Genomic DNA, 26,712 nt, shown 5'->3' with positions numbered 1-26,712 from the left:
AAATAAATAAGGAAACAGAAGCTTTAAATGACACAATAGACCAGATAGATTTAATTGATATTTATAGGACATTCCATCCAAAAACAGCAGATTACACTTTCTTCTCAAGTGCGCACAGAACATTCTCCGGGATAGATCACATCTTGGTCACAAATCAAGCCTCAGTAAATTTAAGAAAATTGAAATCATATCAAGCATCTTTTCTGACCACAACACTATGAGATTAGAAATGAATTACAGGGAAAAAAATGTAAAAAACACAAACACATGGAGGCTAAACAATACGTTACTAAATAACCAAGAGATCACTGAAGAAATCAAAGAGGAAATCAAAAAATACCTAGAGACAAATGACAATGAAAACACAACGATCCAAAACCTATGGGATGCGGCAAAAGCAGTCATAAGAGGGAAGTTTATAGCAATTCAATCTCACCTCAAGAAACAAGAAAAATGTCAAATAAACAATCTAACCTTACACCTAAAGGAACTAGAGAAAGAAGAACAAACAAAACCCAAAGTTAGCAGAAGGAAAGAAATCATAAAGATCAGAGAAGAAATAAATGAAATAGAAACAAAACAATAGCAAAGATCAAAAAAAGTAAAAGCTGGTTCTTTGAGAAGATAAACAAAATTGATAAACCATTAGCCAGACTGATCAAGAAAAAGAGGGGGAGGACTCAAATCAATAAAATTAGAAATGAAAAAGGAGAAGTTACAACAGACACCGCAGAAATACAAAGCATCCTAAGAGACTACTACAGGCAACTCTATGCCAATAAAATGGACGACCTGGAAAAAATGGACAAATTCTTAGAAAGGTATAACCTTCCAAGACTGAACCAGGAAGAAATAGAAAATATGAACAGACCAATCACAAGTAATGAAATTGAAACCGGGATTAAAAATCTTCCAACAAACAAAAGTCCAGGACCAGATGGCTTCACAGGTGAATTCTATCAAACGTTTAGAGAAGAGCTAACACCCATCTTTCTCAAACTCTTCCAAAACATTGCAGAGGAAGGAATACTCCCAAACTCATTCTATGAGGCCACCATCACCCTGATAACCAAAACCAGACAAAGATACTACAAAAAAAGAAAATTACAGACCAATATCACTGATGACTATAGGGGCAAAAATCCTCAACAAAATACTAGCAAACAGAATCCAACAACACATTAAAAGGATCATACACCATGATCAATGGGGATTTATCCCAGGGATGCAAGGATTCTTCAGTATATGCAAATCAATCAGTGTGATACACCACATCAACAAATTGAAGAAGAAAAACCATATGATCATCTCCATAGATGCAGAAAAAAACTTTTCACAAAATTCAACACCCATTTATGCTAAAAACTCTCTAGAAAGTGGGCATAGAGGGAACCTACCTCAACATAATAAAGGCCATATACGACAAACCCACAGCAAACATCATTCTTAATGGTGAAAAACTGAAAGCATTTCCTCTAAGATCAGGAACGAGACAAGGATGTCCACTCTCACCACTGTTATTCAACATAGTTTTGGAAGTCCTAGCCACGGCAATCAGAGAAGAGAAAAAAGTGAAAGGAATACAAATTGGAAAAGAAGAAGTAAAGCTGTCACTGTTTGCAGATGACATGATACTATGCATAGAGAATCCTAAAGGTGCCACCAGAAAACTACTAGAGCTAATCAATGAATTTGGTGACGTTGCAGGATACAAAATTAATGCACAGAAATCTCTTGTATTCCTATACACTAATGATGAAAAATCTGAAAGAGAAATAAAGGAGACACTCCCAGTTACCATTGCAACAAAAAGAATAAAATACCTAGGAATAAACCTACCTAAGGAGACAAAAGAGCTGTATGCAGAAAACTATAAGACACTGATGAAAGAAATTAAAGATGATACCAACAGATGGAGAGATATACCATGTTTTTGGATTGGAAGAATCAATATTGTGAAGATGACTATACTACCCAAAGCAATCTACAGAGTCAGTGCAATCCCTTTCAAATTACCAATGGCATTTTTTACGGAACTAGAACAAAAAATCTTAAAATTTGTATGGCAACACAAAAGACCCCGAATAGCCAAAGCAGTCTTGAGGGAAAAAAACGGAGCTGGAGGGATCAGACTCCCTGACTTCAGACTATACTACAAAGCTACAGTCATCAAGACAATATGGTACTGGTACCAAAAGAGAAACATAGATCAATGGAACAAGATAGAAAGCCCAGAGGTAAACCCATGCACCTATGGTCAACACCTCACTTACAGACTGAAAGTCTAAATGCTAAACTATCAACTAGTTTCTCTAGTTGCGGCAATGACAAAGGAGGCAAGGATATACAATGGAGAAAAGACAGTCTGTTCAATAAGTGGTGCTGGGAAAACATATAAAAAAATGAAATTAGAACACTCCCTAACACCATACACAAAAATAAGCTTAAAATGGATTCGAGACCTAAATTTAAGACCGGACACTATAAAACTCTTAGAGGAAAACATAGGAAGAACACTCTTTGACATAAATCACAGCAAGATCTTTTTTTGGTCCACCTCCTAGAATAATGGAAATAAAAACAAAAATAAACAAATGGGACCTAATGAACCTTAAAAGCTTTTGCACAGCAAAGGAAACTACAAATAAGACGAAAAGACAACCCTCAGAGTGGGAGAAAATATTTGCAAACGAATCAACGTACAAAGGATTAATCTCCAAAATATATAAACAGCTCATGCAGCTCAATATTAAAAAAACCAACAACCCAATCAAACAATGGGCAGAAGACCTAAAGAGACATTTCTCCAAAGAAGACATACAGATGGCCAAGAAGCACATGAAAAGATGCTCAACATCAGTAATTATTAGAGAAATGCAAATCAAAACTACAATGAGGTATCACCTCACACCAGTTAGAATGGGCATCATCAGAAAATCTACAAACAGCAAATGCTGGAGAGGGTGTGGAGAAAAGGGAACCCTCCTGCACTGTTGGTAGGAATGTGAATTGATACAGCCACTATGGAGAACAGTATGGAGGTTCCTTAAAAAACTAAAAATAGTATTACCATATGATCCAGCAATACCACTACTGGGCATATACCCAGAGAAAAACATAATTCAAAAAGACACATGCACCCCAATGTTCATTGCAGCACTATTTACAATAGCCAGGTCATGGAAGCAACCTAAATGCCCATCGACAGACGAATGGATAAAGAAGATGTGGTACATACATACAGTGGAATATTTCTCAGCCATTAAAAGGAACTAAATAGGGTCATTTGTTGAGACGTGGATGGATCTAGAGACTGTCATACAGAGTGAAGTAAGTCAGAAAGCGAAAAACAAATATCGTATATTAACGCATATATGTGGAACCTAGAAAAATGGTACAGATGAACCGGTTTGCAGAGCAGAAACTGAGACACAGATGTAGAGAACAAACGTATGGACACCAAGGGGGGAAACTGCGGGGGGGTGGTGGTGGTGGTGTGATGAATTGGGCGATTGGGATTGACTTGTATACACTGATGTGTATAAAATTGATGACTAATAAGAACCTGCTGTATAAAAAAATAAATAAAATTTAAAAATTTAAAAAAAAATAAATAAAGTACAGATTTCTCAGCTTTCTTTGTGTGACGTTACCTTTTGCTTTTTGCCCAGATGGGCTCTAAACTCCAGCTGTACTGGATGACTTTGCACTTGTACCCAACCTTCCATGCTTTATTAGTTCCTGCAGCTCCTTCCTTCTGCAAGCCTTTCCTCATAGACTGCCTATTAAACCCTGCTGTGCTTTTTAACCCACCTTAAATAAATAACACTTTCTGAAAGAGGTTCACAGATATTAACATAGAGCAATGTCTGACACATAGTAAACACTCAATAAATTGTAGTTATTATTAAATAAGAATTGTTCATAAAATTTCTTTTTATTATCACCACCAAACTATAAATATCTTGAGTGATGTCCATATAAGAAACAAGGCAACACAGTATATCAGTAATTGTGAGTAAACATGATGTAAAGTGAAAATATGCCTCATATGTAATATACATCAAAAATAAAAGTCTTGACCTGGGGGAAACAAGACTTGAAAGTGCTGCATCAACCCTGTTAACTGTTGATGCTTTTTGCACTGTAGTAAGTATGACCTTGAGAGGAGGAGGTGTGATAAGGAGTCGAGGGTGTGAAGAGTTGGCAGTACAAGCCAGCCCTGTGGGCGGCTCCTCACACCCCACAGCCTTGGAGTGTGTGTGAGAATGCAGTAGCCGAATTGGAAGTGGAGCTGGTGTGGGCACCACCAGCACTGGAGAGTAGTGACCATGCTGAGCGCCCTGCCGTCAGGGCCATGGACAGACCCAGATATACCTAGAAAAAAAGCAGGAAAGTTCAGGATGACGGGGGAAGGTCAATCTTATGAGACACGATCAAAGAACTTCTAACAGTGAAAGGAACTATACCACAAAAGTAAAGCTATTCAGATGAATAAAGTCTTAAGAATAAAGGTTCTTTCCTAAACTCTAATAGCCAAATAACTAGAAATCCTGAAATTTTGGAATAATGTTTTTTTAGAGAATAAAGAGTACAGCTTTCATGGAGCAGTTTGGAGCAGGCCTTTTTTTCCTTCACATGCAAGACTGCTGTCATTCCAGCTGGCAAACATAGTAGATTTGAAATGGCTCCTCTGTTTCTCAGAGTCCATAACATATCAAATTATTTCTGTATGTCCAAGTGGGAATCCGAAAATAATTCTTTTATAATCTCAGAGCTTAATACCATAGGTATCTGACTGCAGCTTCTCTCAGCTAGTACTTGGGCATCAGCATAAGTTTTCACTCTCTGTTGTAATGACAATCTCAGCTACTAAGTGGTGCCTGTTGCTAAGTTGGAAACCAGTGTAGAGAGAGCACTTGTATGTTTCTTTTTTCCTTGACATTTAACACTTTTCTAGGAATATTTACTTTCCCTCGGATTTTGTACATGTGAAGTTGTTAGACTCCAATTAAATGTATGTTAAGCTCCTTGACCTTCTCCCACAGCTCGCTGGTGCTCTGTTTCCCCCGATGCCCCCATTGCATTACATTTTGGCTAGATTCTACTGCTGTGTCTTCTAGGTCACCAGGTTTTTCTTCAGTGTATAATCTCTTACTAATTTCAACCATTGTATTTTTTTCATCTCTAGAAGTTCATTTTGAGTCTTTCTTATACCTTCCACTTCTCTCTTTATATCGTGCTCTATGTTCATGAACATATGGAGTATATTTATACCAGTACACGATTGTCTACTAATTTTGTCATTTCTACTTCCTAGGTATGTTTTTTTATTGGTTTTTCTCTTCATTATAGATTGTATTTTCCTGCTTTTTTGTTTTGTGGCTGTTGTTTTTACTGATTTACAGTATTGCAGATGTACAGCAAAGTGATTCAGTATATTCAGTATTTATATATTTTTCAGATTCTTTTCCATTACAGGTTATTGCAAGATATTGAATATAGTTCCTGGGGATTTTTTATTTTTTATTTTTGGGGGGGTTTTTTGGATGTTGATTGGATGCAAGACACTGGATTTTACATTGAGTGCTAGGGTTTTTTTTGGTATTTCTTTAAATACTTCGGGACTTTTTTTTCTGGGATGCAGTTAAGTTACTTGGAACACTTTGATCCCTTGAAAGCTCTCTTTTAAGCATTTTAGCTCTCTTTTAAGCATTTAGTCCGGAATAGCCTTTAGTCAAAGGCTAATTTAGCCCCAGTACTGAGTCAACAACCTTTCTGAGGACTCAGTTTTTTGTCCTGGTGTGAGGAGGTCTTTACTGGAAAAGTGGTAGAACAGGAACTGTTCCCAGCCTTGTTCCACATGGATTAGTCCATCTGCTCCTCTCTGGTGGCTCCTTCCCCAGCCTTGGAATTTGATCATGCACAAGCTCTGTTCATTATCAGCTGGACACTCAGAGGGAACCCTCTGCGGATCTCCCCAACCTTCTCTGAAGTTCTCCTCTCCTGTACTCAGCCGCAGAAATTCTGAGTTGGACTCTCCAGATCTCGAATTCTGTCTCAACTCAGGGAGACTACCAGGCTCCATTTGGGTTTCCCTTCTCTGCATTGAAACCTGGAAACTCCAGGCAGTAAGCTGGGGCAGTCACAGGACTCAGCTTGCTGGCCTGTGTTGCCTGTTGCTGGGTGTCAGAAAACTTATTTCATAAATACTGTCTGGTTTTTTAAGTTAAGATAAGAGAGTTAGATCAGTCCCTGTTCTTTCATCATGGTTAGAAGCAAAAGCCTGTGAAGGTATGTAGAACTTTAGGGACTCATTTAAAAACTCAAGTTATTTCCTTCAAGCTGCCTTATCTTATATTACCTACCCCTCACTGGTTATTTTTTTCTCCCAACAGAGTAGACAGAAATAGTAAGACAAAATACAATTTAAATTATGTTTTAAATCACTCATGGTCCCATCATCCTAGCTTGTTCTGTATATTGCCTCTTCTAGATAAATATTTTTAAGCTGCAGTCTGTTGGTTTATTTTGAATCTCACCTTTAGTTAATACGATCTTCATACTTAGTTTAATGGCTGCACAGTGACCTGTTATATTAATATTCCATAATGTATTAATCCTTATGTTTGGCAATACAGGTTTTGTTCTTTTAGGTAGTTTTGCATTAAATACCTTCAAATATCATCCCTATTCTTAAGGATGCTCAAAGGGAGAAAGGCAGGTGGGATGATGTTCTATTTATTTCAATCTGCAGTGAGATTTAGCCTATATTGGGTATTTAGTAAATGTTTTTCAAATGATTGAGGTGGAGCATAACTTAAAGTTCAATTAGGTAAAGTTTTCAGTTACCTTTTTAGGAATATTTTTGTTCCATTGGGCATTCATTTTTATTTTTATGGGGGGTTAAAGTAGATAATTATGAAATGTTTATGTTTCCTTCTACTTATTAAATTAAGCCCATATTTTCTACATGTTAATTGTAATTATGTCATCAATTTTGGAGGTATAATTTAGTGGAGGACCTTCTTCAGATAAACTATTATGTAGGAATAATTTTAGGTTTACAGAAAAGTTGCCAAGATAGTGCAGAGGGTTCCCATAAGCCCCCACCCAGTTTCTGTTTCCCTTGATGTTAACATCTTACATTACTGTATGCGCTTATCAAAACTGAGAAACCAGCATTGGTATAAAGAAATTTCAGACTTTATTTGGAATTTGCTTTTCCACTGATTTTCTTTTTCTGTTCCAGGATCCAATCCAGGATACTACATGCATTTAGTTGTTATGTCTGCCTGTCTCTCTGTGACTGTTTTCTCACTTTTCTTTTCATGACTTAAAGAGTACTTGTCAAGTATTTTGTAGAATATCCCTCAACTTGGGTTTGTCTGATGTTCTTCTCACTATTAGCCTGGGGTTACAGGTTTGGGGAAAGAATATCACAGAGATCAGCTGCCTTTCTCGCCTCCTCCTATCAGGAAGTCACAATGTCCACGTGACGTCACTGGTAGTGGTAACTGATCGCCTGGTGGAGGTGGTATCTGCCAGGCTTCTCTACTGTAAAGTTACTGTCCTTCCCTTTTCACATTCTGTTCTTTTGAAGCAAGTCTCTAAGTTCAGCCTGCCCGCAAGGTGTGGGGGCTGGGAGAGATTGAGTTCCACCTCCTGGAGGGGAGAGGATCTACACATATTACTCCAAGTTCTTCTGTTAGGAAGATTTGTCTCTTCTCCTCCACTGTTTGTTTCTCCCCTGTGAATTTGGTTACAGCTGCTAGAAAGAAGACATAAGTGATTTAGAATGTATAGTTCTGCCATTGAGGAATATATAGTCTAATTGAATGGAGAGCATTTGAACAGGACCAAGCTAGGAAACATGAGGTTTGTGAAGTAGGCACTACTTCTTGAGTTGCCTGTGGCCACTTTCTCCAAAGCTGTGGCTCCACCATCGTTCCAAGTTGGCTAAGACGGCTCCTGCCTGGTGCGCTGCCCTCCCCATTCCATTCCTTCAATAAACTACTACCTGAGAGAACTTCATAAAAATACCGCCATGCTTAAAATCCCTGCCTAACATCCTTTGGTGGCTCCCCAGGGTAAAATTGTAGATATTTAAACATGGCCTGGTTCCTGCTTAAGCCTCCGGCTTCAACCCCATCCGTGTCCCCTTGGGTCCCACTCTCTTGCCGCAGGTTCCTGCAGGCCTCTGTAGCTTTGCATGCACCTCTGCTTTGCCTGAAGTGTGTGCTGCCTCCTCACACCTGCCTAGTTTTTGGGAGTCTTCTCTTCACCCCACCTGGTGCGCCAGCCTTCGACCCACCCACTGCTTTCATAACAGCCTGTGCCTTTTGGTTGTTCCCTTGGATTTGCCAGTCATTCTCCTCCTCCTCGCCTTCTTTAAAAGTAGTCACCTGTGCTGCTTCCACTCCTGTCCCCACTCCCCTTCATTTACTGCCACCCAGGGTACCACACATCAGCTGATTGCAGATTCATTGAATGCTTTCCAGTTGTTGTCAAGCATTCCTGTTTGGAACTCTTTATATCCTTGGCTTCTGAAACACCACTCTCTCCTGGTGCTTATAGGTGCTCCCTCACTCTCTAGCTGGTTCCTCCTCCTCTGTCTGCTCCTGAGTTCTGTCCTCAGACCTGTTTTCTCCACGTATCTCTCCTCAGTAGTGCAACCCTCTGTGGCTTCTGTTAAAAATTCTCATATCTTACTTCTAACCTTGTTCTCTCTCTTTAATGCTGCTAGAAGTGCAGAGCCATCCGAATCACCTGCAAGCCTCCTCAGATCTTTAAATCAGGAAGTACAAGACTGTCATTGTCTTCCCCTACCCCCATCTTCATTTTGTCCCTCCCAAATCCAGGCCTGCCCCTCATGTTTTGTTTGCAAGGCCTGGGTCAGGAATACAAATGGAGCATCACATACCATATAAATCAAACTAAGAAACAGGAAATGTATTCTCTCCCCCCCCCCCCCCCCGCCCCAAGACAGATAAACTTTCTTAAAGACCTGGAAGATCAGGTTCAAATTGAAAAATCTTGGGCTTTTTAGAGTTGGGTGTCAGCAGTTCGAGGAGAGTAGGCCTCCAGCATAGCCCTCTTCTCTTCCCAGCCAGTGCTGTGCCCCCCCAACCCCCATGAGCTGGAGCTTGTGGACCCCCAGCCCAACAGTCCACGCACCGTGTATACCCTGCAGATAGCTCCCCTTGGCCACCCCTTGTGGTACACACCCTGGAGGAGCATTCTGCTCGCTGCCTTGGGATTCTGGGGCTCCTGATGGCACATTCCCCGGACCCCATAATCACCACTGGGTGAGGAGGTGCCTGGTTGGGTGAGGGCCAGCTGTCCCCATAGATGGCCTGATTGTTTTCCTCTCCACATGTTGCCTCTCGCCTTCTCTGTGCCCTTGATCCTCTTTCGAAAGCTGCTCATCTTTCAGGGTATGGTTTCTACAGGCCTCATCTTCTTTTAATCCTCTTTGTTGCCCTTATTTGGACTTAATCTACCCAGGTTAATCTTCTGGGTAGAAGATCTTAATCTTCTCCTTGGGTTTCAGAAGTGCTTTACTGTGATAAAGGCAGTGCATGCTGTCTGTTCCTGTCTCCTTCCCTCACTAAATTGCCAGCTTTTTAAGAGCAGGATCACTGTTTGGTTTTGCCCCCAGTCCTAACATGAAGTCTTAGAAGTGGGAAGTGCTTGACAAGTGTGGCTTGAATCTGCCACAGCTCTGGCATCACCCTCCTGTTGTTGTGGTAACCCTGTCAAAACAGGAAATGAGGTTAGTTTAGCCTGACTTGTTCATAATTGACTCATGCTGGTTCCCTTTTCTTCCCTAAGCGATCACAAAACATCTGTTAAATAATCTACTCCAGAATTTTGTGGGCTTCTACTTCCACATTAACTGGTCAAATACAGTTCTGGAATCTCTGTTCCCACCCACCCTGGCCCTGGAATTCACCATGCATTTGGAGAGCCCTGGCTCCTTTTTTTAATTGCTCTCTGAAGAATTGCTTGATGAACAATATACCAGTGTACAGTTTAAGTTTTGACGTATTATACACCCATTAAGCTATCAAAACAATTAGATAATGAACATTCATCGCCTCCAAAAGTTATCTAGCTTCCATTTCCATTTGTGTAATCCTTCCCTCCCAGCAGCCCCAGGTAAACCCTTCTGATGTGCTTTCTGTCCTCATAGACTAGTTTGCATTTGATATAAGTAGAGGTACTTTTCTTTTGGTCTGGCTTCACTCAGCATAATTATTTTGAGATTCATCTGTGTTGTATATATCAACAGTTTGTTTCCTTTTATTGCTGAATAGTAGGAATCTACAGTTTTAAGAATTGAGTGTGCTCACCTCTGGGCTTGATCTCCCATTCCCCACCATTTATGTATCTCAGGATAGAATTCATCTGGGACTTGAAGCTGCATTTATGTAAGATGACTGGGTGCTCTCAATAGCTTGAGCTCCTCAAGGGCACAGTAGTAGTATAATCTTTGTATCCTGTTAGTATAACCAAATGGCTGGATAAAAGTTTCCTCCTTTACTTAGGGTGTGTGTGTGTGTTTGTCTGTGCTCCTCTGTTTTATTTATTTAGTTAGTTTAAATTTATTATTTATTTTTGGTTGCATTGGGTCTTTGTTGCTGTGCGCAGGCTTTCTCTAGTTGCAGTGAGCGGGGGCTACTCTTCGTTGTGGTGCACGGGCTTCTCATTGCAGTGGCTTCACTTGTTGTGGAGCACGGGCTCTAGGTGTGCGGGCTTCAGTAGTTGTGGCACGCAGGCTCAGTAGTTGTGACTTGTGGGCTCTAGAGCGCAGGCTCAGTAGTTGTGGCGCACAGGCTTAGTTGCTCCGCGGCATGTGAGATCTTCCTGGACCAGGGCTCAAACCCGTGTCCCCTGCATTGGCAGGCGGGTTCTTAACCACTGCGCCACCAGGGACGCCCTCTTTCTGTTTTAAATAACATACCCAGTTCCAATTTCATCACTGAGTGTCAGTCGATACAGTTGGAGGGGCACACTGACCATAAGCCCCTCTCCCCAAGCAGTCTTATTCTCAAAGGCAAGTTTATGCCCATGTTTGTTTGACTACCATGCTTCAGTAAAACTGGATATTTATTTATTTATTTTTAATTTTTAAAAATTTATTTATTTATGTTTGGCTGCGTTGGGTCTTCGTTGCTGCGTGCGGGCCTTCTGTAGTTGCGGCAAGCGGGGGCTACTCTTCTGTTGCAGTGCGCAGGCTTCTCATTGCAGTGGCTTCTCTTGTTGTGGAGCACGGGCTCTAGGCATGCGGGCTTCAGGAGTTATGGCATGGGGGCTTAATAGCTGTGGCTCATGGGCTCTAGAGCGCAGGCTCAGTAGTTGTGGCGCACGGGCTTAGTTGCTCCGCAGCACATGGAATCTTCCCGGACCAGGGCTCGAACCCGTTTGCCCTGCATTGGGAGGCGGATTCTTAACCACTGAGCCACCAGGGAAGCCCTGGATATTTATAATGTTGAGTTTAAACCAATATTTTATAACTATTTTAACCTGTGTTCTCTTTTGTTGAACTCAGGCTCTAAAATCTGAATTACCAAAAAAGTTTTGATTTCTAATAGTATTTACTTCCAGTGTTGAATAAACTTGCTTGAACGACATATCCCTTTGCCTGTCTACCTAAAAATCAGTGGTTTAGGCCTTCTTGCAGCAAACCGAAGCAAAATAAGATTTGAGTAGTTATTCTTTTATTTAAGGAAATAGACGTCATTTCAAAGTGTTGGGGTACCCGAGTGCAATGTATAAATGGTGTGAGAAAACTGAAGCTGAGTGAGACAAGGTCCCTCCTACAGCATAGTTTTGTGGTAGAGTCAGACAAATGCATCAGTAATTCTCAGTATAAGTAGACTGATAGATATCATTATAGAAGCACAAACTTGAGAATAAACTTATTTTACTGTTTCCTGTTTCTAGCACTTACCCAGAGGAAACCAGAAGTAATGTCTTACTGCCCGTCCGTGTTCTTTCATTGCTTCGGTCAATGGACCAGATGTTGATACTTGTTAATATGAAAAGCTCTTACAGAAAAGATTCAATAGAATATTGTTCATAAAGATAGTAGTAATATTCAAGATTCAAATTCATCATAAAATTGAAGATAAAATTATTATTGCTTCTGCTTGGAATTCTATTAAGTCAGACCTTCAGGACAACTTGGAAAGAACTGGGCCCTATGTTATGGCTGTGAAGGTATTTTTTGAACAATACTTTTTAGGTTTTGTTATAAGACTACCCAAACATCTTGGTTAAATTTCTTGGGGCGGTGGGGGAGGAGGAAGAAATAGTCATGTCATTTTGCACGTAAGACAAAGTTGTTGCAAGCAATCAGTGCATCCCCCTGCCCCACCTTTTAATTGAAGTATAGTTGACTTACAATATTAGTTTCAGATGTATGGCATAGTGATTTAGTAATTTTACAGATTATGCTCCATTAGAAGTTACTACAAGATAATGGCTATAATTCCCTGTGCTATGCAGTATATCCTTATTGCTCTCTTGGGTCCATTTTTGTTCGGGTTGAAGATGTGGTTGATGGTCATTTGAACATTTCTGCTGAGTCAGTGGAATCTGATACAACAGTAGGAAGTTGTTTTGGAGGCAGAAATGATTGCTCTCACTAGAATGCAGTTGCTGTTAAAAACAGTGGGAAAATGACATGTGTGTGTCATACGCCCTTGTTCCTGGATTTATGAAAATGGGCATCTGTACAGTTCCCAGGGCCAGGCCCTCTGTTAGTTTTGAGATTCTGTGTGTGCTGCGTTTTGCCAGCCGCATCCTCCCTAGCTTAAGGCCTCTTTGTGGATTATACACATGCTTCCTTCAGGTGTATGAAACAAGTATTTGCCTAGAGTACTAATCATTTAATACTTTACCGCCTTGTTCTGAGAACTGTTTTTAATGCCGTCTCCCCTCCTCCCCTCCTTTTTTATTTATTTTTTTAGCTCTGCTTATGATAATGTCAACAAAGTTCGAGTAGCTATCAAGAAAATCAGTCCTTTTGAGCACCAGACCTACTGCCAGAGAACCCTGAGGGAGATAAAAATCTTACTGCGCTTCAGACATGAGAACATCATTGGAATCAATGATATTATTCGAGCACCAACCATCGAGCAGATGAAAGATGTGTATCCTTTCAGGCAGCTGCTCCACTGCTCCGTCACCTGGTTGAGTAATGTAACTGGACGTGTCCTGCACTTATAGGGGTGGAGGAAAAGTAATAAAACACATTTAGGGGGAAACTGTACTTTGCTTGTCATTTACTGTAATACTTGCATCATTTACATTTTTTCTCTGATTCATTTTTTCATTTGTCAGTAACTGATTTTAGTATCTTTTTGGCAAATCCAATATTTTCTGTCAGTTTCAGTAAAGATTTCCTTTAAGTGTAGTTTTGGAAAATTTTGGAGAACGCCTTTTCCAGTCATGTGTTTGCCACTCAAGGTATGGTTTGTTATGATGGTGAAAAGGAAAGAGCAATCGACTGTGGAAGAGGGTGCCCTGTACAGCACCTGGTCAGGTCCAGACTGTCCTGATCTTAGCACCATTTCACATCTGGGTCCAGTTTTCTCGTTTTTAAAACTGGCGTGCTCGCCCTCATGATCTTCAAGGCTGGCTCAGCTCTGAAGTTGTGTGATTAACTATGACCAACATTTAGAAATCTGGACTAAGCAGGTAAAGGCTTGGGTAAAGGAGGCTGCCTGGCTAAAGACTATGTTTGAAAGGTAGAAGTGTGAAGTGTGCTGAGGAGGACCTGATGGGAGAAGGTTCCGGTTCTGGCCGCAGCAGTGTTCCCACCAGTTTGCCCACTTTGCATTCTGCCCCTCCAGAGAGAGGCAGCTCACTGTCTCCAGGCAGCCTTTCCATTTTTATTTTATTTATTTTTACTTTTTTTTTTTTTTTTTTAGCCTTTCCATTTTTAGACAGCTCTGTCACTAAGTTCTGGTGATATTTTAAGTGAACTGCCTCCTCCTGCCACCTGTTGTCCTGCTTTACCTTTTGCCTTGAAAATGACATCTCTGTCAGATGACAAGTTTTCCAGTCATGTTTCCTTCAAATCCTGTACCATGTCTCATCTAGCATGAATCTGTAGATGTGTAATATTTACACAGAAATGAATAAAAGAAATGCAAAAACACTAATGAAATAATATCGTGGTGAAGTTAAAACCTAGCAGCTTTTAAAATTTATTTTCTGTGGGAATGAAGTTAGCCATAACTAAAATTCTAGATGCTGAGATACACGGATAGGCAGGAAAACAAGAGGAGCTCAACCAGGACAGGCCCCTTCCTAGCACAACTTCCAACAGTCTTACTTACTTATTTATACTCTTAACCTTAATTGAAGAGTGAAGCAAATAGACTGAGGGTTGAGTTTAGTAGGAAATGTGTTCTAGGCCTGTGTTTCCAAAAGTTTTATGGTTGATTTTTGTGGAGAAGGAGGGGGACAAGAAGGGAGGTTAAAGAACAGTGACGTTTTGAGTCGTTGCTAGGCCAGAGAGGAGGGAGTGCTTGGTGCTGGCCCCCACCCTCCCCCAGCCCTTCCCAACAACCCCAGAGGGCGTCTGTTGATGGTGGACAGCTTGGAGACCAGGAACTCGTCCACACGACCCGCGTCAGGTCTCTGCTAGCGCATCACTGCGCACATCAGACAGGCGTGATGCCTGCTGTCTCACAGGACCTAAGAAGGAGTTCACGACTTTCCGCTTCCTTCTGTTGAGGTGTACCAAGTTTTCATCAGGTTCTCATTTCCCTCTTGAGCCTCATAATGTAACAATGGACCCTTTGGGTTCATTTTGTTTTCAGTGCTTTGCTAAGTGTGACCAGCTATTTTGGTGTGTTACCTTAACCTTTCCAAACAGATATATAGTACAGGACCTCATGGAAACAGATCTCTACAAGCTCTTGAAGACGCAACACCTCAGCAACGACCATATCTGCTATTTTCTTTACCAGATCCTCAGAGGGTTAAAATATATCCATTCAGCTAACGTGCTGCACCGTGACCTCAAACCTTCCAACCTGCTGCTCAACACCACCTGCGATCTCAAGGTCAGCTTGATTATTTACTCTTAGGGTGATATCTGTTGAAAAACTCATGTTACTGGGGCATATTTATATTTATTGTTATTCAGATTTAGAATTATACCAGAAATACATGAAAACATTTATGGCAAAAAAAAATGCAAGTAAAGAGTGCTAGTTCTCTTTTTCTTCTGCATCCCATTGCTCCTCCTTCTCCAGAGGTAACCACTATAACAAATTGGTGTATTTTCATCCAAAGTTTTTTCTATGCTCTTACATACACATGTACTTTTTTACTTATATATGTAAATAGGATTATGTGTACATTAAAAGATCTATTTCGTTGGTCACCTTTTTCTTCGATAAATTTTATACAGTAAACACTCAGAAAACAGCAGAAAAGTTGACCTTAATGATTTTGATTCCTAAATAATGCATTCCCAATAAATAGGAAAACCCTAGATCCTTTATAGTCCTTAGAGTTCTCTTAAAAATGGGCAGCATTTATATATATTTCTATTTTAATACGTGGCAGAGCTAAATAAAGAAGGAGGGCTACAGCTGTCTCCAGTATGATGAAGGGAATGTGGATTCAGTCTAGTAAAAATGCATGTGAATTTAAGAAGACCTAGATGAATGAAATGACATCCCATGTTCATGGATTGGAAGGCTTAATATTGTTAAGATGGCAGTACTTCCCAGTTTGATCTACAGGTTTAATGCAGTCCATATCAGAGTCCCAGGTGGCTTTTTTTGCAGAAATGGGCAGGCTGATCCTGAAATGCATATAGAAATTCAAGAGACCCAGAATAGCCAAAACAATCTTATGAAAGAGCAAAGTTAGAGGACTCACACTTCCTGATTTCAAAACTTATTACAAAGCTATAGTAATCAAGACATTGTGATACTGGCATAAGAGTAGGCATATAGCTCACTGGAGTAGAATTGAGTCAATAAATAAACCCATATGTTTTTGTTTTTGTTTTTTCATTCATTCATTCATTCATTTATTCATTTATTTTCGGCTGCGTTTGGTCTTTGTTACTGCACACGGGCTTTCTGTAGTTGTGGCAAGTGGGGGCTACTCTTCATTGCGGTGCGCGGGCTTCTCACTGCAGTGGCTTGTCTTGTTGCAGAGCACAGGCTCTAGGTGCACGGGCTTCAGTAGTTGTGGCATGCGGGCTCAGTAGTTGTGGCTTGCGGGCTCAGTAGTTGTGGCTTGCGGGCTCTAGAGCACAGGCTCAGTAGTTGTAGCACACAGGCTTAGTTGCTTCGCCGCATGTGGGATCTTCCCGGACCAGGGCTCAAAGTCGTGTCCCCTGCATTGGCAGGCGGATTCTTAACCACTGTGCCACCAGGGAAGCCCCAACCCATATGTTTATGATCAACTGATTTTTGACAAGAGTGCCAGGATCATTCACTGGGGAAAGAATAGTCTTTTCACCAAATGGTGCTGGGACAATTGGATAACCACATGCAAAAAAAAATGAGCTTGGGCCCCTCCCTGCCTTGTACTATGTACAAAAATTAACTCAAAATGGATTAGAGATCTAAGTTTAAAGGCTGAAACTAGAATGCACTTAAAAAACACAGGATTAAATTCTTGCAAACTTGTGTTAGGCAGACTTCTTAGATGTGACACCAAAAACACAAGCAACAACTTTTTTTTTTTTTATAATGGATTTCAGGGAGTTCCCTGGTGGCCTAGTGGTTAGGACTCGGTGCTTTCACTGCTGTCGCCTGAGTTCAATCCCTGGTCGGGGAACTGAGATCCTGCAAGCTGCGTGGCGTGGCGTGGCGTGGCGTGGCGTGGTGTGGCATAGCCAAAAAAAAAAAAAAAAAAAAAGGATTTCATCAAGATGAGAAGCATGCACTACAAAGTAAATCATCAAGAGAGTGAAAAGACAACCCACAGAATGAGAGAAAATATTTATAAATCATATATGTGATAAGAGATTTATATCTAGAATATATGAAAAACTCTTACAGCTTAACAACTAAAAGATAAATGGCACAATTTAAAAGTGGGCAAAAGAAGAGATATGGGAACATATGTATATGTATAACTGATTCACTTTGTTATAAAGCAGAAACTAACACACCATTGTAAAGCAATTATACTTCAATAAAGATGTTTTAAAAAATAAATAAATAAATAAAAAATAAAAAAAATAAAAGTGGGCAAAGAATCTGAAAAGACCAAGGATCTAAAGAAGGTATACAAACAGCCAATAAGTACATGAAAGGATGCTTGACATCATTAGTCAGTGGGGAAATGCAAATCAAAACCACAGTGAGATACCACTTCACACACACTACGATGATATAATCAGATAAGTGTCAGCAAGAATTCGGCCCCAGGTGTATACCTGAGTGGAATGAAAACACGCATCTGCACAGAGACAAATACAGAAATATTCATAGTGGCGTAATAGCCCAAAGGCGGAAATAATTCAGATGTCCAAATGACGATGGATAAATAGAATGTGGTGGATCCATACAGTGTAATAAAAAGGAATGAAGTACTGATATGTGCTACAATATGGATGCATCTTTTTTTTTTAATGGATTTTAATGAGTTATTTATGTTTTATTTTTGGCTGCCTTGGGTCTTCATTGCTGCATGCGGGCTTTCTCTAGTTGCGGCTAGCGGGGGCTACTCTTCGTTGCGGTGCGCGGGCTTCTCATTGTGGTGGCTTCTCTTGTTGTGGAGCACGGGCTCTAGGCACACAGGCTTCAGTAGTTGTGGCACATGGGCTCAGTCGTTGTGGCTCGCGGGCTCTAGAGCGCAGGCTCAGTAGTTGTGGCACACGGGCTTAGTTGCTCCACGGCATGTGGGATCTTCCCGGACCAGGGCTCGAACCTGTGTCTCCTGCATTGGCAGGCGGATTCTTAACAACTGCGCCAACAGGGAAGCCCAATATGGATGCATCTTGCAAACATTATTAAGTATGTGAGTGAAAGAAACCAGTCATAAAAGATCATATATTGTAGAATAGACGTGTCTGTAGAGATAGAAGGTAGATTAGCAGCTGCTGTGGGCTGGTGGGATTGGGGAGGCATTGGGAGACACTGCTGATGGGCACGAGGTTTCTTTTAGAGGTTATAAAAACGTTCTAAAATTGAATAGTGGTATTGGTCTTATAGCCTTGTGATATAATACCAAAAACCATTGAACTGCACACTTTAAACGGGAGAATTGTGTAGTATATGAATTATATCTAAATAAATTTGTTTGAAAAGTACGTATAGATGTATAGCAGTGATCATTTCGTGGACCTCACTTCCACAGACGTTCCTGTGGGAAGCAGTGTAATGTATACCTGGCAAGGGAGAAGAGTGTCTGTCCCTGCAGTCTGAAAACTGATAGGTCAGGAGTCTGATAAGCAATAGATGATTGCAGTACTGTCTACTGTAACACACACAAAGGAGAGAGGTGAGTTGGTTCTGGCCGGGCTGTGAGGCATCAGGAAGGAGGATTGTAGTGCTGTCCCTCTCAGCATGTCAGGCTTGCAGTGGGCGAGTGGCTGTGTTGGGCGCAGGCAGAAGGAACAACAGAAATATAGTAAGAATAAGAAGTAAGGGATGAGTGCACCAACACTGAGGCCTGCTCTTTGTGGCTGCAGCTTTGGTGATCACTGAAGTGTTGATCATGGAGAGCCTTCTGGAACTATCTAAAAAGGCAGTGGGTCCTGTCATCAGGTGGTCATCTTATCCGCTGTCGTTGGGTGTTTAAAGCAGGGTGGCAGATGTCCTGTGAGACGTTGTGAGGGACAGCTTCCTGCATCAGATATGACTCAGTTGGACTCTGTCACCTCTTAGGATCCTTCTGAGTTAAATTCATGACGTCCTACATGGGGTGTAGCCAGATCCCTGTGCATGGATCTGTGCAAATGAGAGCCAGGTTGGCACACAAGGAATGGCCGTACTTTGTCGGCTCTTAGTGATTTTCTTGAAAAATTATAGTGAATATTTTTGTGTATCCTAGTGCTTTTTTTTTTTCTTTCTGTTTCTTATCACAGTCCTTTTATGGCAGATTGCTTTTGTTTTTTTTGGAGAGCCATTGTTAATATTTTAAGTATGTAATATTTCTGGGAAAAGTTGACTTTTACTTTGGCTTGAAAATGCTTGTCCTTAAGAAGAAGCACAGGGCTTCCCTGGTGGCGCAGTGATTGAGAATCTGCCTGCCAATGCAGGGGACACGGGTTCGAGCCCTCGTCTGGGAAGATCCCACACGAGCCCTGGTCTGGGAAGATCCCACATGCCGCGGAGCACCTGGGCCCGTGAGCCACAATTACTGAGCCTGCGCGTCTGGAGCCTGTGCTCCGCAACAAGAGAGGCCGCGATAGTGAGAGGCCCGCGCACCGTGATGAAGAGTGGCCCCCGCTTGCCACAACTGGAGAAAGCCCTCGCACAGAAACGAAGACCCAACACAGCCATAAATAAATAAAAATTAAAAAAAAAAAAAAAAAAAAAGAAGCAGCACAGAACTAGACTACTTTGTTGTCTCTTCACTGTTTGTGGACTTGTCTTTACCTCGGGCCATTTTATTCACTGCTCACCAAAATGGACACCCACACTGATATATATGTGTTGTTGGCCGTCTGCACAATCCAGGCATTGTTTTCAAAACCCAATTTAACACACACTCAGAAACACAATAGGATGTTTTAGATATTTACAGCAGTACAATTCACCCACGTTTAAAAATGTCCATGTGGGGTGTGCATCATCCACATGGGCATGAATATTCAGGAGAGACTCTCATTCCAGAGATGAGTGTGGTGTGTCACCGAGTCACCGATTTGCCGTGGGAGCATGTCCAACAGCCAGGGCAGGTGCACGTGGGAGGGTGGAGCTCTGGACTCACCGAATGCCCATCACATCCTCAGACCTTGGGGTGACCGTGATGCTGTCCCACAAGCCCTGTACCTAGAAAGTTTGTGATCGGTGGCCTTACTGACTTGTTATTTAGTCCTTTTTGAATTTTCAAGTAGGTAATGATGTCACTTCTTCCTTTTCCGTTAGCTTCTGTGTTACTAAGTATTTTCTAGTCTTGAGCCCTCAGGATATCAACTCTTCTCAGTGTCTTAGACCTTTAGTTTTTGGCTCTATAAACATGCTTTGTACTTGTTACCTGAAGCCCAGAGACCCAGCAGACACCAGCCTCTCAGAGCCCTCCTGGGACCCTCTCCTTGTAGGCTTCCTCTTTATTTCTCAGGGCTGCAGAAAAGCAAGGGTTGTAGACCCTATTTCGAGATTCTGCTCGCATATTTTTAGTGAAACTGCCAGGGGAGTGTGGTCTCCAGCAGTCCGTGTCCTCGCCGTTTGCGTACTGAGCCCCCAGCAGCCCCAGGAGGAGTTCTGGGCTGCTAGGCTCACAGCATGTGTGGTTCTGGGTGTGCATGGGAAGGAGGACTTTGAAAGATACAAAATGAAACGTTTTTGGGGCTGGCTTTTGTTTTATGAGAATTTGAATTTACTCAGCCCAAAAAGTAGCCAAGTAGGAGTGATAGGTCATATTTCTTGTACTGTATCCTGGTTGTCTACCTTCCTTCTTATGGAATTGTAATGAATTTTACTGCTTTTTTATTTTGAAGCCTTGGCAGTTTTTTGGTTAATGCTATATTAGCTTTTAGTGTTGTAGTGTTAAAGGAACTTTAAAAAATCACATGAGCTTTCCATTGATGACCATGAATGGAGTTGTGAAATCCTTTTTTTTTTTTTTAATATTTATTTATTTGGCTGTGCCGGGTCTTCGTTGCAGCACACGAGATCTTTGTCGTGTACGAGATCTTTAGTTGCAGCATACGGGATCTAGTTCCCGGACCAGGGATCGAACCCGGGCCCCCTGCATTGGGAGTGTGGAGTCTTAGCCACTGGACCACCAGGGAGGTCTCAAGTTGTGCAATCTTGTAGAGGTCTAAACCCTACATCACCCTCTTTATTTTTTAAATTATAATCAAAAATTTTGAGAACCTGCTGGTTCTATGCCTTATACTAGGAGTGGAGGATACAAGTAATGAAACATGATCCTCCTTATACCAACTCACTATTCTGAAAATTGGTAACTAAAGGGAAAGGATTAAACATTTTCCCTGTCTTTCCAGTGAGATCTGGGCATCAGGGTAAGAAAATAGCCCCAGTTGATGAATGATGGCTCTTCCTTAAAATAAATGCCAGCTAATAAATGCGCAACGAATAATAAAATTAGAGAAGTCGCCATTTTGCAACCTCCAGTGACGTAATTGATTTGTGCAATATAATCCTTGGACCCTCTGCTCAGACTCCAGTCCCCTGGGTGGGCTGCCACCGCCTCCCCACATAGACTCCCTGTTCACCTCGGACCTAGACCGTGTCCTGGTCTGAAGCCCTCTCTCAAGCCCACTGGGCTGCTGCGGTTCCTCCCAGCCCACAGTGACCCTCAGGCCACAGGACCCACCCCTTCTGATGGCTTCCAGACAGGAGGAGCGACTGCCGCTTTAGTTCTTGTTTAAAGAAGGAGCTGTACTGCAGCGTTCTGCGTGGGAAAGGAATGCTGCTAATTCTAAAACTTTTCCTTCTTCATCTTGCCACTCTGAACAATGCAGTTTTTTTTAACATTATTGTTTAAGTATTAATGTAAGATTTTACATTAATGGTAATGCTGTACCCTGGTTTTTACTTTTAAGAGATAATCAGTAGTTCAGATACTGTGAAAAGTGGTCAGTACTAGAGTCTCTGCCAGTTAATCCACCCGAGTTGCTATGCTTCCTATAAGCATTTGAAATAAGGCATTTATTCACCTGATGTTGAAAGACCACTCCACTTAGAGATAAAAAGTTAGTTGAGTATTGCCTTTTTCTAGGGACTTACATTCCAGCTCTGGGGATGGGCATATATCCAGCTAACTGTCATGGATTGTGGGTATGTGCTTACATACAATACACGTCAAACAAAGTATTAGCAGAGTTCAGAAAAGTGAGCCATTCGTGGGATTGGTGTTGGTTCCTGGGAAACCTCTCAGAAGAGGTCACTTTTATGCTGGTATTTAGGGTCAGGCAATGGTGAGCATCAGGTCCTCAACTGAGAGGGCGTCGCGGAGTCAGGAAGGGCATGGAACTGTCGGTAGGAGCAGATGTGGCACAGAGGTGGTGGTGGGAGACACCCGAGCAGACAGTGTGTGGAAGGTCTTTGCTTAAAGAATTTGGGCTTTATTTACTAGGCAGAGGGGATTGGTTAAAAGATTTTTGAGCCAGAAAGGTGATTTATGTTTTAGAAATAACACTCAGGCAGGAATTTCGAGGAGGAATCAGATTGCAGTCAGGTAAAGCGAGTCTCCCTAATTCCAGACAGACTAAGGCCCTGTCCCTCACAGACTCCCAGTCAGTTGCTCTGGTTTCCCAAGGTCTTCCCATGGCTGGCATCTCTTCAGTGTTCCAGTGTCACTGCACGTGGGTCCTCCTCAGAGAGGGCTGCTCCGTCTTAAGCACCCTGTCCAGCACCACTGTGTTAGCTGTGTCTTGCTCTGTAACAATCACCTCAAAATGTAGTGGCCTTCCAAAGAAGAAGAAATTGAGGATAAAAAGACCAAGTGAAGGCAGAACGCAGAGAGTTTTTTGGGAGGTGAAACTATTTCTGTATGACAGTGTACTGGTGGATACATGTCATTACATACTTGTCAAAACTCATAGAATGTACAACACCGAGAGTGAACCTGAAGGTAAACTATGGACTTCGGGTGATAATGATGTGTCAGTGTAGGTTCCTCGACTGTAACAGACGTCCCGCTCTGGTGCAGGATGTTGATAGTGGGGGAGGCTGTGCCTGGCAGGGGAGGCAGGTGTACATGGGGAACTCCTTGTACTTTCTGCTGAATTTTGCTGTGAACCCAAAATGGCCCTAGAAAAAGAAAATCTGTTATTAAAAAAAAAAAAATGTAGTGGCCTTAAACAACAAGAATTATGTTTGAGCTCATAGTTTCTGCAGGTGAGGAGTTCAGTCAGGGTGCAGTGGTGGGCGGTGACTGGTCTCTGCTCCAGCCTCTGGGCCTCGGCTAGAAGATATGGGGGTGGAGGCTCAAGTCATCTCCCACAGGGCCTGGCAGTTGATGCCAAGGAACAGCCACGTGTAGCCCACGTGGCCTGGTGTCCTCACAATGTGGGCAGAGGGTTCCAAGGACCCCAGTGGAGAGAGCCAGGTAGAAGCCACATTGCATTTTATGATTTCGCTTCGGAAGTCTCACAGCATCACTTCCACTATATTCTGTTGGTTTAGGCAGTTACAAAGGTTTGGCCAGATTCAAGAGAAGGGAAGATAGATCCTGCTCTCTTGATACAAATTCAGCCAAAGAGCTTGAAACAGGAGCGTGGGTAAGAGTTATGTTGGTGTGACCCTCTTTAGAAAGTCCAGTCTGCCACAGCTGTGTTTAAAGTTGCTCACACCACTTATCCCGTCTTTGTAGATGTTTAAGAATCTCATCAAGCCTCCCATAGTGCGGCTTCTGTTTCTTTGTCCACGCTCCCAGAGGTGTGTGGAGACGTCAGCCTCGGTACTAGGCCTCACTGAGCTGGGAATTTCCTATATGCTGTTTTTTTTTCATCTGGGATTTGTTTTTTGGTTCCACTGACGCACAAAAAGCTGTGGATCAAGTCTGGACCCATCCACGCTGTGTGGGGCTGAGTGTAGTAGAGGGCGGTGAAGGATCTGGGATCCTGGTCAGGGGCTTGCGGTGCTTTTACTCTGCTGCTGAGATGCAGTATTTCTCCTCTGAGTGCACGACTCAGAGTATGGCTTCAAGTGTCCATTTACATGCAGAAGGCAGACCAAGTGCTGAGCTTAGATTGAACTTGAATCAGAGGATGAGGTGTTAGCCCTGAAAAAAGAGAAACTGGGGGCTGTATTGAAAGTTGAAGCCACACGGAATTGACGTGAATTGGTGGTAGTCCTGCGTGGCAAATGGTGACTTCTGGATGGCTTAGAGGACCCACCTTTGCGTGTAAGGAGAAATCGCTCCTCTCTTGCTTCCTGAGCTGGAATCACACGTGCAGGGATTGTACTGCTAGTGAACTGAGTATTCCTGCAGTTTGTTTCACAGGACTTGGTAGAATAGGCTCTAAGGAAACAAATAGGGTGCAGGTATGTCAAAAGCCTCAAGATCAATCAAGCTGAGGTTAGAGCTTACCACGGTCCCCCTGTAAAACTTATGGCCGTCCGTCAGCCCGATCCTCTGACAGACCCTGGACTGTCGAGGGTGCGATGGCATCAGCAAGCTGGCCGGCTCGAGAGGTGAGGCTGGTGCTGGGGGGCGCGGGGTGGTGATGGAGGCCAAGAGGGGACTGTCAGCTGCGAGAGGGCCCAGACAGCCTCACCATGCAGCTTTGTTAGGGTGCGCTTAGAGCGTAGCCTGTGGAAGAGCGACTGGGGAAGCAGATGTGACATTGGCTCCTTTTGAATATGCAGTGACAGTATGTCAAAAGACGGAAATTGGGCCACACAGATACGTCACTTCTCTTGAATCCTGCATTTGAAGCAAGCAGCAGGGCCTGTGGGGTCAAGAGGTGCCACATGGGGATGCCAGTGTCCAAGGCTAGAGGGAGACACTGGTGAGGTGGACGGGAGCGTTCAGAATCTTTCTGAATTGTCGAGAACTTCAACTATGGGATCTCTGAGCAGAGGTTGATGTCCATTTACGTCTCATGAGTATCTCTGAGGTGTGTCCCTTCCTCCTTATCCTATTTTTATGGCCTGAGCTCAGACCCTTATCACTTCTTAGGTGAATTAAAACAATAAGCCTCCAAAGTGATCTCTGTCTTCCAGGCTGCCTTCTGCTAGAGTCTGGCCTGTCTTTGTTAACATCTCTCTCTCTTTCTCGGGTTAGTTCCCCAGGAGCTAGGAATTAAAATATCCTGCAATTGTATGGGACTAAATATGTTATAGTTACTTTCCTTATACATTGGAGCTGGAGTAGCGCCAAAACGTTGAATGGCGAAAGGCCAGCAAGTACTTTGTGAGTCAGGGGAAGTTAGAAGCTGGGTGTTTGTTTTTTAAAAAAGATTCATCTTCAGTATGTGAAATATCTTTTAAAGCTTTGGGAGTGGGTTTGGCTACGTGGAGGGGGAGGGGGAAGGAGGTAGGAAGAGCAGGTGGAGGACCAGCAGGAGGTCAGGTCTGCGGAGAGAGGGTGAGTGCGGGAGAGGAGCTGATCCCACGGTGACCACCCCCGAGCGTCAGCAGGAGAAGTCTGGTTTGGGTGACCTTATTTTCCGAGCAGAACAGTTTCTGTCAAGTGGCCTAAGCAAGGTTGCTGTGGGATAAGCAGATAATGAGAGGTGAGGATACCTCTGAAGATGTGTTCTGTTCAAGACTCCTCCAGCCTGTTCCTGTCTGATGCACGGCAGCTGCCTTTCAGATTGTGACGATTAGGTAAGAGTGAGTGTGTAGAATTCCAAGAAGTATCTGCCACATAGGAATGGTAGCAGTTACTTGTCATCATTACTGCTGTTGTCTTTTTTGTGTTTATGATGTTTTGATGTTAAATTGGTTAGAATCTCTAAGAACGTGTCCTGTTTTTTTCTCTCTTAGATCTGTGACTTTGGCTTGGCCCGTGTTGCAGATCCGGACCATGATCACACCGGGTTCCTGACGGAGTACGTTGCCACACGTTGGTACAGGGCTCCGGAAATTATGTTGAATTCCAAGGTAAGGACCAAGTTTGCATAAAAAAACCCAAGAGGCAAAAGAACTTTGGACGTGAGTTGCAGTAAGCCTCCCACTCAGTAAGTCTCTTTCCACCTGGGTGGAGGGCTGGCCTGTCTGGCCAGAACAAAGGTATGTCTTTGTCTCCCATTCAACACTGAACTTCTGGGCCCTCGGCTGGGGTAGTGCTGATGTGTTATAGAGTTGGAGGGCCCGCCTCCCTGGTCACTGGTACAATGAATGGTCTGTGTCCCACCCCCTGGTCAGCTCTCCTGCAGTCCTACCTGGGGCAGCTTTCACTCCTGCGGCTGCCACTGCCAGGGGCAGGCTGGCTCTGTGTCAGAGATGAGCTCTGTATGCGGTGTGTGTTTCTGTGAATGCGGACCAGAGCTTTTCTGTAAAGGTCAGACATACCTGATAATGAAGAATGTCTCTTTAGCAAAATTATAGTATAGCTGGAAGAAAACATTGGTGTGGAAAAAATAGGAGCTGCTATAATTCTTTCAAAATTATATGACGGTCCTGCTTCCAAATGGTAGTCCCTGTATCTGGATCGAAAGCACACTACTAACAAGGTCTTTGTCTGGGTCATAAGGAATGATTGAAAAATTTATAAAAGCAAGAGAAAGTGAAGTACGACATCCTTGTTAATTGTATGAGCAACAGTGGCAAACAGTGAGGGCTGCTCTGGGGATTCAGTTTTGTTTTTTGTTTGTTTTATCTTTTGGGCATGCCACATGGCATGTGGGATGTTAGTTCCCTGACCAGGGATCGAGCCCATGCCTCCTGCATTGACAGCACGGAGTCTTAACCACTGGACCACCAGGGAAGTCCTGGAGTTTCAGTGTTTTTAATATATCATTTGCAAATAGTATTTGAATAAGGTGTCACATTTGAGAAGTTAAGTGCACCAGACATCTAATATCTAATCCTGTATCTCATATCTCAAGACAGATTCTTGATCTCGGTTCCATCTTCC

General features: G+C 42.6%; 1 protein-coding gene across 1 annotated transcript in view; it reads left to right on the top strand.

The window, feature by feature from the left end:
* Positions 1-26,712, top strand: part of MAPK1 (mitogen-activated protein kinase 1) — a 95,141-nt gene that overhangs the window by 41,633 nt on the left and 26,796 nt on the right. The window contains exons 2-4 of the mRNA XM_061168967.1: positions 12,978-13,160; positions 14,894-15,083; positions 25,620-25,736. Coding sequence (XP_061024950.1) covers positions 12,978-13,160; positions 14,894-15,083; positions 25,620-25,736 — 490 coding nt within the window. The remainder of the gene's footprint in view (positions 1-12,977; positions 13,161-14,893; positions 15,084-25,619; positions 25,737-26,712) is intronic.

The sequence above is a fragment of the Eubalaena glacialis genome, chromosome 15 (assembly GCF_028564815.1).
Source record: "Eubalaena glacialis isolate mEubGla1 chromosome 15, mEubGla1.1.hap2.+ XY, whole genome shotgun sequence".
NCBI lineage: Eukaryota > Metazoa > Chordata > Mammalia > Artiodactyla > Balaenidae > Eubalaena > Eubalaena glacialis.
The sequence above is the reverse complement of the archived record's forward strand: the minus strand, read 5'-3'. Positions and strand labels throughout refer to the sequence as shown.